Raw genomic sequence first — 13,886 nt, 5'->3', positions numbered from 1 at the left:
GGACCCCAAGATCCTTCTGATCTTCCACACTGCCAAGCGTCTTACCCTTAATATTATATTCTTTCATGCTATTCGACCTGCCAAAATGAACCACCACACACTTATCTGGGTTGAAGTCCATCTGCCACTTCTCCGCCCAGTCTTCCATCTTATCTGTGTCTCAAATGATAACATTCTTATTTAATCTCCTGGTGTAAACAGCCACAAAATATCTCCACGAACTCAAAATAATACTTCAAAATATCTGCTGACTCTTGTGTTCATTGCTCAGCCGTGGCTGCCTGCCCATCACACATGGTTAGTCAAGGAAAGATAATAATTGGAGTAAGTGGGCAGTTTCACGGGATTGTCACGCTTCTATAGAACAAGTGAGGTCAGGAAATTCAGCATTCCTGCTACCCTATCGATGGCAGCCTAATGGCACCGCCTCTGTGGGCGGTAAGAAGCTGATTACTACAAAATGATGGCCTAAAGATACATGGGTATCTGCCACCCTTGAGATGGGAAGCCGAGAACCGGGCCCCGACATTACCAGAGGAGGGGAGAAGGTGCCTGGTACCCAGCGAGTGTAAACTTCTGAATACTTTTGGTCAGATTCGTACCTGACAATTGCCCAGATTGACTGGAGGCTGAGAACTTGGATAGACGTGATGTGGAGATGCCGGCGTTGGACTGGGGTAAACACAGTAAGAAGTTTAACAACACCAGGTTAAAGTCCAACAGGTTTATTTGGTAGCAAAAGCCACACAAGCTTTCGGAGCCCCAAGCCCCTTCTTCAGGAAGAAGGGGCTTGGGGCTCCGAAAGCTTGTGTGGCTTTTGCTACCAAATAAACCTGTTGGACTTTAACCTGGTGTTGTTAAACTTCTAACTTGGATAGAGGCAGGAGAACAGAGCCGGTGGGGGGAAGCGGGGGGAATCCATGGGGCTGATCTGCACCAATCAGGCCATGATCATGGTCGGGCAGATGATTGGCTACAAAGGCACCTAAATAGGCTAAGTAGAGGGCAAAACCCTGGCAAATGGAGTATAATATGGGAAAATGTGAAACTGTCCATTTTGGCAAGAAGATATTTTTAAAAGCTTGATATCTAAATGGCGAGAGATTGCAGAGTTTTGAGATGCAGAGGGATCTGGGTGTTCTAGTGCACGAATCACTAAAGGTTAGTGCCCAGGTACAGCAAGTAATTAGGGAAGCTAATAGAATGTTATCATTTATTGTGAGGGGAATCGATTGCAAAAGTAGGGAGGTTATACTCTCATTGTACGGGGCATCGGTGAGACCCACATCTGGAGTGTTGTGTACAGGTCTGCTTATTTAAGGAAAGATGTGAATGCGTTAGAAGCAGTTTAGAGAAGGTTTACTGGACTAATTCCAGGAATGGGTGGGTTGCTTTATGAGGAAAGATTGAAAAGGTTAGGTTTCTATCTCTTAGAGTTTCGAAGATTAAGAGGTGACTTTAAGATCCTGAGGAATATTGACAGGGTGGATGTGGAGAGGATGTTTCCTCTGATGGGGGAATCTAGAACTAGGGGTCGCTGTTTAAAAATAAGAGCTAGGCAGAGATGAGAGGAATATTTTTCTCTGAGGTTGGTGAGTCTCTGCAACTCTCTTCCCCAAAGGGCAGTGGAAGCAGAGTCTTTGAATATTATTAAGGCAGATTATAGATTAACAAAGGGGATGAAAGGTTATCAGGAGTAGGCAGGAATGTGAGGTGGAGCTTACATCAGATCAGCCAATGATCGTATGAAATGACGGAGCAGGCTCGAGGGGCCGAGTGGTCTTCTCCTGCTCCTAATTTGTATGTTCATCTGAGACAGTGGAAATCCGTTACTGTTCAGTGACCGATGTTAAGTGAGAATGAGGGACTGACTGCATTACTCCTGGATCCCTCAGTGAAGGTCAGAATGTTCAGGTCCCACTCCCGAGACTTGAGCACCAAAATCTAGGCAGACACTCCAATGCAGTGCTGAGGGAATGCTGCACTGTCGGAGGAGGTATTTGTCATTCAGGTGAGGTGCGGCCCCATCTGTCTTCTCAGGTGTATGGTTAAGGGTCCCATGGCACTATTTTGAGGCAGAGCAGGGGAGTTAGCTTTGGGCATCCTACTCCACCTACCTCACTATATAGAAAGTCCTTGGGCATATATGTTTGAATATGCCCGGGTCAACGAGGTTGTCACTGCTGGTAAAGTGCCAACGTACTTTAGGAGCTTTGCCTTTGAGAGGATCGCTGCATTCATGTAACGGGCATAAGTTTAAGTTAAGAGGGGAAAAATTATTGGGAACCTGAGGGGCAACCTTTTTACACAGATTTGTACGTATGTGGAATGAAAATCATAGAATCCGATAGAATCCCTACAGTGCAGAAGGAGGCCATTTGGCCCATCGGGTCTGCACCAACCCCAATCCCACCCAGACCCTATCCCCATAACCCCATGCATTTACCCTAGCTAGTCCCCCATCACTAAGGGGCAATTTAACAATGCATCTAACCCGCACATCTTTGGACTGTGGGAGGAAACCCACGCAGACATGGGGAGAATGTGCAAACTTCAGACAGATAGTGACCCAAACCGGGAATCGAACCGGGTCCCTGGCGTTGTGAGGCAGCGGTGCTAACCAGTGTGCCAGAGTGCCACCCCTGCCAGAGCCGGAGCTGCCGGGGGAAGTGGTTGAGGCAGGGACATTGACAACATTTAAAAGGCATTTGGACAGATACATGGATAGGAAAGGTGTAGAGGGATATGGGCCAAAAGCAGGCAAATGGGATTAGCTTAGATGGGCATTTTGGTCGGCATGGATCAATTTGGGCCGAAAGGCCTGTCTCTGTGCCGTAGATTCTATGATTCTATGAGTTGATCCTTCCAGGAGATGCCCAGAATGTGCCACAAACAGTGATGGAAGTTGTTGATCTTCCTTCCTTGATAGCTGTACGGCCATACAAGAATAAGTTGCAAACGTAGGCTTTATAAACCTGCTCTGACAAAGGGTCATCCAGACTCGAAACGTTGGCTCTATTCTCTCTCCACAGATGCTGTCAGGCCTGCTGAGACCTTCCAGCATTTTCTGTTTTTTTTCATGAACCTGTGCCTTGCTGGGAGTCAGCACAATATTATTCCATGCATGGTTATGAGTCAGCCAGAGGTGGGAGTTGCTTTCTCTGTACACACACTGAGTTCTGCAAAAGGCAGATTGCCTGTCAGTGTACCCCCAGATAGCAGAATCTATTAACCACTTCCAGTGGGATGTTGTTCAGTGATCAAGGGTTATGGGGTTGTAACACACTGCCCCAGCCGGGAGGAACATGTTACGGGAGTGGGAGCGACAGTCCATGATTTATTTGCAGCTGAGTTTCTGTGCGAATGACTCGTGCGGTTTCATTGGTATTAGAGGAGCTTCCCAATCAAGACACGTATAGTAACTTGATCCATAGAATCCCTACAGTGCAGAAGGAGGCCATTTGGCTCATCAAGCCTGCACTGACAACAAAAGGTCCTGAGGGATAGGATTTACGACCAATTAGAAAGATGCAGCTTAATCCGGGATAGTCAACACGGATTCGTGAAGGGTAAGTCTTGCCTCACAAATTTGATTGAATTCTTTGAGGAGGTAACTAAGTGTGTAAATGAAGGTAGAGCAGTTGATGTCATATACATGGATTTTGGTAAGGCGTTTGGTAAGGTCCCCCATGGTCGGCTCATGAAGAAAATAAGGAGGTGTGGGATAGAGGGAAATTTGGCCGATTGGATAAGTAACTGGCTATCTCATAGAAAGAGTTTTAACAACACCAGGTTAAAGTCCAACAGGTTTATTTGGTAGCAAATACCATTAGCTTTCGGAGCGCTGCTCCTTCGTCAGATGGAGTGGAAATGTGCTGTCAAACAGCGCACAGACACAAAATCATTTTGTACATTTTGTGTCTGTGCCCTGTTTGAGAGCACATTTCCACTCCATCTGACGAAGGAGCAGCGCTCCGAAAGCTAATGGTATTTGCTACCAAATAAACCTGTTGGACTTTAACCTGGTGTTGTTAAAACTCTTACTGTGTTCACCCCAGTCCAACGGCGGCATCTCCACATCATATCTCATAGAAGACAGAGGGTTGTGGTGGATGGAAAATGTTCAGACTGGAGACCAGTTACCAGCGGCGTACCACAAGGATCAGTGCTGGGTCCTCTGCTATTTGTGATTTTTATAAATGACTTGGAGGAGGGGGCTGAAGGGTGGATCAGTAAATTTGCTGATGACACCAAGATTGGTGGAGTAGTGGATGAGGTGGAGGGCTGTTGTAGGCTGCAAAGAGACATTGATAGGATGCAGAGCTGGGCCGAAAAATGGCAGATGGAGTGTAACCCTGGTAAGTGCGAGGTGATTCATTTTGGTAGGACAAATTTGAATGCGGATTACAGGGCCAGCGGCAGGATTCTGAGGAATGTGGAAGAACAGAGAGATCTTGGGGTTCAAATCCACAGATCTCTGAAGTATGCCACTCAAGTGGATAGAGCCGTGAAGAAGGCCTATAGTGTGTTAGCGTTTATTAACAGGGGGTTTGAGTTTAAGAGCTGTGGGGTTTGCTGCAACTGTACAGGACCTTGGTGAGACCACATTTGGAATATTGCATGCAGTTCTGGTCACCTCACTATAAGAAGGACGTGGAAGCACTGGAAAGAGTGCAAAGGAGATTTACCTGGATGCTGCCCGGTTTGGAGGGTATGTCTTATGAGGAAAGGTTGAAGGAGCTAGGGCTTTTCTCTTTAGAGCGGAGGAGGTTGAGAGGCGACTTAATAGAGGTTTATAAGATGATGAGGGGGATAGATAGAGTGGACGTTTAGAGACTATTTCCTCGGGTGAATGTAGCTGTTACTAGGGGGCATAACTATAAGGTTCATGGTGGGAGATATAGGAGGGATGTCCGAGGTAGGTTCTTTACTCAGAGAGTGGTTGGGGTGTGGAATGGACTGCCTGCTGTGATAGTGAAGTCGGACACTTTAGGAACTTTCAAGCGGTTATTGGATAGGCACATGGAGCACACCAGGATGATAGGGAGTGGGATAGCTTGATCTTGGTTTCGGACAAAGCTCGGCACAACATCGTGGGCCGAAGGGCCTGTTCTGTGCTGTACTGTTCTATGTTCTATATTCAATCCCACCCAGGCCCTATCCCCGTAATTCCAAGTATTTACCCTTCTAGTCCGCCTGACACTAAGGGTCAATTTAGCATGGCCAATCTACCCAACCTGCACATCTTTAGACTGTGGGAGGAAACCAGAGCAGCTAGAGGAAACCCACGCAGACATGGGGAGAATGTGCTAACTCCGGTTAAAAGTTAAAGTTTGTTTATTAGTCACAAGTAGGCTTAACACTGCAATGAAGTTATTGTGAAAATCTCCTAGTGGCCACATTCCAGCGCCTGTTCAGATTACACTGAGGGAGAATTTAGCATGGCCAATGCACCTAATCAGCACGTCTTTCAGACTGTGGGAGGAAACTGGAGCACCCGGAAGAAACCCACGCAGACACGGGGAGGACGTGCAGACTCCGCACAGACAGTGACCTGAGGCCAGAATTGAACCTGGGTCTCTGGCGCTGTGAGGCAGCAGTGCTAACCATTGTGTCACCGTGCTGCCCTAAATGAGCTTCATTTTTAGTCTGGGTAGATTATGGAGCTTGATGTTTGACCTCGTGCGCAGGCAAACCCCTTCCAAAAGGTCAGGGTCAGGAGCATTGAAATAAAAATACCAAACCAATTGGGTCACTAATGACTTTGCTGGCTCGAGCATGATCACGGGATGGATGCACACCCAAGGAATTTCTATTTGGCGAGGAGATCGAGCCAGAAGACCAGTAGGCCAGCCAGCATTCTGATTCAAGAATGTTTGCAGTGACTTATTGTCCCTGGGTAGGCCTTTACTTCGAAGGCAGGCATCAAAGGACAATAGTAACTGAACTGTTTGTTTTGGGTTTTTCTACAGTTGGCCATTCCGATGCTTCCTCATTAATAAGAATGACACTTCGAAAGGAGGAATAAAAACTTAAATTAGATTCCTGGCACCATTAAATTCACATTACTCTTTTGGTACTTCATTATCTGCCTGCAGATTAATGCAAGTTCAGGAAAACCTTTCTGAGTAAAGAGCTGGCAGAACGTTGCTGCATAAGACATCATTCAGCAATTCAAACAGGAAGCTAAAGTTCGCAGTTTGCCCTGTTCCTTCATCGGTGGTGAAGTGGTATTATCACTGTGCTAGTAATGCAGAGACACAGGGTAATGTTCTGGGGACCCGGGTTCGAATCCCACCACGGCAGATGGTGAAATTTGAATTCAATAAAATATCTGGAGTTAAATGTCTAATGGTGACCATGAAACCATTGTCGCTTCTCATAAAATCCCATCTGGTTCACTAATGTCCATTTGGGAAGGAAATCTGCCTTCCTTACCTGGTCTGGCCTACATGTGACTCCAGATCCACAGCAATGTGGTTGACTTTTAAATGCCCTCAGGGATGGGCAACAAATGATGGCCCAGCCAGCGATGCCCACATCCCATGAATGAATAAAACAAAAAGTCGCTTGTGTCTATCCCTGTGGCATTGGAGTTTGTGACAGAATGGAACCAAAGTAGATTAAAAGTTAGCTCTTCCTCACTTACTGAAGCTCATTAAAAACCTTCTGACCAATTTGCTCTTCTGATGGATTGTGTTGCTGGCGGAGTGCGACTGGGTGAGAATTCTCCCAAAAGATTTGGGCGGCACGGTGACACAGTGGTTAGCACTGCTGCCTCACAGAGCCAGGGATTCAGGTTCAATTCCCGGCTTGGGTCACTGTCTGTGTGGAGTTCGCACGTTCTTCCCCGTGTCTACGTGAGTTTCCTCTGGGTGCTCCACTTTCCACCCACACTCCAAAGATGTGCATGCTCGGTGGATTGGTCATGCTAAATTGCTTCTTAGTGTTGGGAGGATTAGTAGAATAAATATGTGGGTTTACGGGGATAGGGCGAGGGTGGGATTGTTGTCGGTGCAGGCTCGATGGGCTGAGTGGCCTCCTTCTGTGCCGTAGGTATTCTATGATTCTAAGTGTTGTCCGCAGTGGGAAAACCAGTGAGATTGCTGCTGGGCAAGTCAATTCACAATTCTCCCACACTTCGCAACTTTCTTTGGAGTGGGGACCTAAAAACGCTGACAAGGTGGCACCTCGGGGTTAAGGACGCCATTTGTAAAGGGGGTTGGTCACCAGAAGACAGAGATTGAAAAGAAGCAGAGGAAAGAGAAGGTCTTTGTGTTACATCGTGTGTTGTCATGTTCTGGAACATTCTGACTGGTGTAGGCAGACCAATGGTAACTTCAATAAAGGAATTGGATAAATCCTTGAAAGGGAATCATTTGCAGCATTATGGGAAAAGAGCAGAAGAGCAAGACTAATCGGATGGATCCATCAAAGAACCGGCATGATGAGTTTAATGGTTACCTTTTGTGCTCCGTAATCCTCTGGAGGATAAACACATGAGTGGGTGAGGACCTGGAGGGCTGCAGCAATGGTACTTCAGGATGAGTGAAGACCTTCAAAGGTAGGGGCAGCATGGTGGCATAAGGGAAGGCACGGCAGCACAGTGGCTAGCACTGCTGCCTCACAACGTCATGGACCCGGGTTCGATTCCGGCCTTGGGTCACTGTCTGTGCGGAGTTTGCACGTTCTCCCCATGTCTGCGTGGGTTTCCTCCGGGTGCTCCGGTTTCTGAAGATGTGCAAGTTAGGTTGATTGGCCATGCTAAATTGTCCCATCGTGTCATAGAATCATAAAAACCCTACAGTGCAGAAGGAGGCCATTTGGCCCATCAAGCCTGCACCGACAACAATCCCACCCAGGCCCTATTCCCGTCACCTCACATATTTACCACGCTAATCCCTCTAACCTACATACCCCGGGACACTAAGGGGCAATTTAGCATGGCCAATCAACCTAACCCGCACATCTTTGGACTGTGGGAGGAAACCAGAGCACCCAGAGGAAACCCACGCACTGTAGGGATTCTATGAAAAAAACTGAAAAAAAGAGGGGAAAATGTGGAGAAGCCACACCTCTGGGAGTGAAAGTGATGGAAAATATGAAGAGTAGAGTTATCAGCCATTGTAGATGAACGGGGAAAATGTTAACAAACATTCTGTTGTAAAATCGAGAAAATGTCGGAAAAATTAAGGCCTTGCAGTGTCACTGAGAGAGAGAAACACAAACAGCATTTCAGGTCAATGATTTTTAATCCATTGTTTTCGGTTCCAAGTAATGAAAAGGGGAAAGTGAGAAAAAGTAAGGTGTTAACGAAATAAGAGAGACATGTCAAAGCTTTTCATCTTGCATTCATCAGGACATCTCGCAGGATGGGGAAACAACAATTTATACTGTAGAGAACTGATTGGTTGGTAAATGAACTCTGGTCAACCTTGACCAATCAGGATAAAGCTTACCTGGTTGAAATTTCAAACAGTGCTCGGCAGTTATCTGCCAGTCACCATCAACTGGTGCATCCTCCATGGCAACACCTCTACCAATCAAACTTCACTTGCCATCTCTCAGCATTCTCTTATACAGTCTGGATGGTCGCTTTCCCTTTATATCGATATTCTTGCGTAGAGTTCTGATGAGTGCAAGGTGAAAAGCTTCGACATGTCTCTTTTTTCACCAATACTTAAGTTCTGTATTACCAAGAGGAAAGGTCTTTGGTAGGTTGGAAGGCAGAAGAGATTAAATGACAAAAGGGTTGGAGGTGCAGAGCCAAAGGGAGTGTTTAAAGGACAAAAAACAAGGATGGCCTTGTGGCGCAACGGTAGTGTTTCGACCTTTGGGTTCAAGTCCCACTTCAGGACTGGATGGCCATGGAAGGTGCAATCAAAATGTGACGCAACCAGTAAACCCCTCCCCAGAATGCTCAGTGGCAAACGGTATGACGGAGAGGATTTCCTGGCCAGTGGCACTGCAGAAGGCAAACTCCCTCCAGCGCTCTGTCAAGCGCAACCACGGTGTAATCCAATGGAAGTCCATGGTCACCAATGGCCTCCTGGAGTGTTGGGGGAGAAAGAGATAAAAGCAAAACACCACAGATGCTGCAAAATCTAAAATAATAACAGAGTGTGATGCAAATACCCAGCAAGGTCTGGCAGCATCTGTGGAGGAGAAACAGTCAATGTTTCGAGCTGAATAGGACCTTTCATCACAAACGGAAGGAAACAAAAGATCTTAGAATCCCTACAGTGCGGAAAGAGGCCATTCGACCCATTGAGTCTGCACCAGCAACATTTCCACCCAGGCCCTATCCCCTTAACCCCACATATTTACCCTGCTAATCCTCTTGACACTAAGGGGCAATTTAGAATCATAGAATCCCTACAGTGCAGAAGGAGGCCATTTGGCCCATCAAGCCTGCACCAACAACAGTACCTCCCAGGCCCTATCTCCTTAGCCCCACATATTTACCCTGCTAATCCCCTTGACACTAAGGGGCAATTTAGCATGGCCAATCCACCTAACCCGTACATCTTTGGAGTGTGGGAGGAAACCGGAGCACCCGGAGGAAACCCACGCTGACACGGGGAGAACGTGCAAACTCCACACAGACAGTGACCCGAGGCCAGAATCGAACCCGGGTCCCTGGCGCTGTGAGGCGGCAGTGCTAATGACTGTGCCACCTGATTGTGTCTAGATGAATGTCAGAATCATGAACAGCTGCCATGGGACGGCACGGTAGCACAGTGGTCAGCACTGCTGCCTCACAGCGCCAGGGACCTGGGTTCAATTCCCAGCTTGGCTCACAGTCTGTGCAGAGTTTGCACATTCTCCTCGTGTCTGCGTGGGCTTCCTCCGGGTGCTCCGTTTCCTCCCACATTCGGAAAGACGTGCTGGTTAGGTGCATTGACCTGAACAGGCGCCGGAGTGTGGCGACTAAAGGAATTTCACAGTAACGTCATTGCAGTGTTAATGTAAGCCTTACTTGTGACTAATAAATGAACTTTAATTTTAGAGAGCAAAGATGGAGACACGAGAGATCGGGAACCAGAACAGAACCTGTGAAGGAAGAGGAAACAAATGGAGGACATATTAAAGTTGTTGAACTCAGTGTTGAGTCTGGGAGGTCGTAAAGTGTTCATGTCGAACAATGAGGTTCCTCAAGTCTTTTGCTGGTTCACCATTCATGGCGGCACAGTGGTCAGCACTGCTGCTTCACAGCGCCAGGGACCTGGGTTATATTCTGACCTCGGGTGACTGTCCGTGTGGAGTTTGCACATTCAGGTTGTGATGAACAAAGCATCGTAGCTGTGAGGGACAGCTCGGTGGATAGGATATTGGTATGTAGATAGGCTGGAAAATTGGGTGGGGATCCTGGATTCAGGATTCAATCCTGGACCGGGGAGCAGCGCGGGCTTGGAGGGCCGAAGGGCCTGTTCCTGTGCTGTATTGTTCTTTGTTCTTTGTTCTCCCCGTGTCTGCGTGGGTTTCCTCCGGGTGCTCCGGTTTCCTCCCACACTCCAAAGATGTGCGTAACCCGGGTGGAATGGCCGTGATAAATTGCCCCTTAGTGTCAGGGGGACTAGCAGTGTAAATACGTGGGGTTAAGGGGATAGGGCCGAGGAGGAATTGTTGTCAGTGCAGGCTAGATGGGCTGAATGGCCTCCTTCTGCACTATAGGGATTCTATGATTCTAAATTGCCCCTTAGTGTCAGGGGCACTAGGAGGGTAAATATGTAGGGTTAAGGGGTTTGGACCTGGGTTGGGATTGTTGTCGGTGCAGGCTCGATGGGCCGAATAGTCTACTTCTGCTCTGTAGATTCTGTGTTCCTACAAAGGAACATAGCCTGCTAAACAATGATGGATTTTCCCGCTGTAAGTGATGGGAGAACTGGAGATAGAGCCGGGGGAGGGGGAATAATGTGGCTTAAACCAGTTTCCTGGAAGGAGCCGGTTGCAAGTATTTAGAGTTTCCGATTGACTCTCTGTCTCTCATTCCCTTTTTCAGACGATTGTGGGCAACAGCCGGACTGTGCCCCCCTCGAGGCACAGATCCGAGAGAAGGAGCGGCAAAACGCAGCGCTGAGGAAAGAACTCTGCCACAAGGAGGCCCTGATAACCGCGCTGGAGGACAGCCTCCGGAGGAGGGAGAGGCTGTTCCTGGAGGAACTCAAGAGGCGGAGTCACCGGATGGCCCTCCTGAACAGTGAACTGCAGAAGCAGTCTGAGACTGCGGCCCAACTCTCATTCCAGCTGCACAGCGTCAAGCAGAAGCTGAGCAACTCCAGGCAAGGTAACCGGCCTTCGGACAAGCCTTCTGAGAAAGCCATCCCTACGTCTCCGGTCTATACCTCCATATCCCTGAGAAGGAGCCACAAAGCCCACTCCAGGACGACTAACAAAAGCTGCACCGACAGAGCGACGGGGTGGAACACCGCTCAGCAAAGGCGACAGGTGGCACAGGACGAACTGGACCCCATGCCCGACCCCGCGCTGTTCCTACGGGCAAGGTGGCACCACGGCCAGAGGCAGAACCAGGCGGGCCGCTTGGCCGCGCCCATGGGCCAGGAGTGCGGACTTGAGAGTGGCGGCCATGCCGCTGCGTCGCCGCCACCCAGGACTGTGGCTGAGGGGAGCTCAAAGAGTTTGAACATTCTGGGACCTCCCGCTGAGACGGAGATTCCCCTCACTGACGAAGAAAGCACCAGCGAGGATCTGCAAAAGGCGCGAGAAAGTTCTCAGAAATAGGGCCACTTTATTCCCGGGTTTTCAAGGTTAATGGTCAGTTAATAGAAATAACTTGCATTGATGCAGCACTTTTCCTACCAGAGACATCCCAAAGCATGTTGCATGCCATGAATTTTCAAAGCAGTGGCTGTACAGGCAAAGGCGGCAGCTTATTTTGCGCAGAGCAAAGCCCCGTAGACATCAATGGGATGAATGACCAGTTATCTTCAACTACAGCCAGCTCTGCCTATATAGAACTGGGAGGTCCCATTTCATTAACCTGTAGGCCCAAGCAGGGCCTGAATCTACCTAAATCACATCTTGGGAAAAGCAGAGTATCTACAGTGAAGGTAGGCAGGGAGTGCACTGGCAAGTATCACAGAGCTTTCTTCTTCACCTCAGGAACCAGATCGTCAGGAAGAATTTTTAATTAGCGGGTGACTCAATTTAATAATAAATCATTGGGAATATTACATTCATCCAAATATTTTAATGAAAATCTGCCTCTAATATTATAAATCCTCTGGAACATGCGCACACCTCTTGCACATCGCACTGCAGATAGCAGCCTAACGTAAGCTTCCGACACACTTTTACAAAACATACAAAGCAATAAAGCACCCAGAGAGACTCCAGCACCAGAAAATTCCACACTCACAATATCTTCATTATTTAACTGACTTCTGTATGAACTGACTCATTGTTTAAAGCTTTATTATTATTCGTGTCTCAAGTAGGCTTAAATTAACACTGCAATGAAGTTATTGTGAAAATCCCCCAGTCGCCACACTCAGCCGCCTGTTCGGGTACACTGAGGGAGAATTTAGCACGGCCAATGCACCTAACCAGCACATCTTTTGGACTGTGGGAGGAAACCCATGCAGACACGGGGAGAACGTGCAAACTCCGCACAGACAGTGACCCACGCCGGGAATCGAACCCGGGTCCCTGGTGTTGTGAGGCAGCAATGCTAACCACTGTGCCACCGGTGCCGCTCTCTGACTACCAGTTAGGCTTTAAAACCTTAAAGGGGCAGGTGCCTACATATTACCAACAACACATTGTTTACATTCTTATGAAGCAGTACAGCTTCTGATTGACCTTGAGTGGCATCACAGGCTGGATATAAAACCCTCACATCTATGACACGGTTCCTTCGTAACCATTGAGACACCACATATTGTTGCAGATGCAAAGCAATTGTTTAAAAAAATCATTAGGTCCAGACCTAGACAGTGTGACGTACAAACATTTTCTAATCCTCAACAAATAGCGATTAGGTTCCTGTTACTGACCAATATTTGGATCTTAGACGTGTCTGGAGTACTATGTACAGTTTTGGTCTCCTTACTTGAGAAATGATATATTGGCACTGGAGGGGGTACAGAGGAGATTCATTAGGTTGATTCCAGAGTTGAAAGGGTTGGCATATGAGGAGAGACTGAGTAGACTGGGGCTATGCTCATTGGGATTCAGAAGGATGAGGGGAGATCTTATAGAAACATATAAGATTATGAAGGGAATAGATAAGATAGAAGGAAGGAGGTTGTTTCCACTGGCAGGTGAAACCAGAACTAGGGGGCATAGCCTCAAATTAAGGGGAATTTAGGACTGAGTTGAGGAGGAACTTCTTCACCCAAAGGGTTGTGAATCTGTGGAATTCCCTGCCCAGTGAAGCAGTTAAGGCTACCTCATTGAATGTTTTGAAGGCAAGGATAGATACATTTTTGAACAGTAAAGGAATTAAGGGTTATGGTGAGCGGGTGGGTAAGTGGAGCTGAGTTCACGAAAAGATCAGCCATGATCTTATTGAATGGCAGAGCAGGCTCGAGGGGCCAGATGGCCTACTCCTGCTCCTAGTTCTTATGTTCTTATTACCTTAAAGGGACAGGTTCCCCCTTAGCGGCAAACATGGAGCACTTTATGAACACCAGCCAAGCTGTTAGAATAAATCCAACTTACTACTGGCAAAAGATTTGCTAATAGTACAATTCATTCACAAACTCTCAAAACCAAACAAAGCAACACCTCACTGTTTACCTTAAGAAAAGCTTGCATTTCTATAGCGTCATTCATGACCTCAGGATAAGCCATTGTCATGTAGGAAACATGTCAGCTAATGTACGCACAGCAAGCTCCCACCAACAACACTATGACCAGATAAT

General features: G+C 47.5%; 1 protein-coding gene across 1 annotated transcript in view; it reads left to right on the top strand.

Moving 5' to 3' along the window:
- ccdc92ba (coiled-coil domain containing 92Ba) overlaps positions 1–13,438 on the top strand; it is a 90,228-nt gene extending 76,790 nt beyond the window's left edge. Inside the window, exon 4 of the mRNA XM_078224815.1 lies at positions 11,003–13,438. Within this exon, the coding sequence (XP_078080941.1) occupies positions 11,003–11,742 (740 nt within the window). The 3' untranslated portion in view covers positions 11,743–13,438. The remainder of the gene's footprint in view (positions 1–11,002) is intronic.
- Positions 13,439–13,886: the final 448 nt, after the last annotated feature.

This window comes from Mustelus asterias, chromosome 12 (assembly GCF_964213995.1).
Source record: "Mustelus asterias chromosome 12, sMusAst1.hap1.1, whole genome shotgun sequence".
In the NCBI taxonomy this organism is placed as follows: domain Eukaryota; kingdom Metazoa; phylum Chordata; class Chondrichthyes; order Carcharhiniformes; family Triakidae; genus Mustelus; species Mustelus asterias.
The sequence above is the reverse complement of the archived record's forward strand: the minus strand, read 5'-3'. Positions and strand labels throughout refer to the sequence as shown.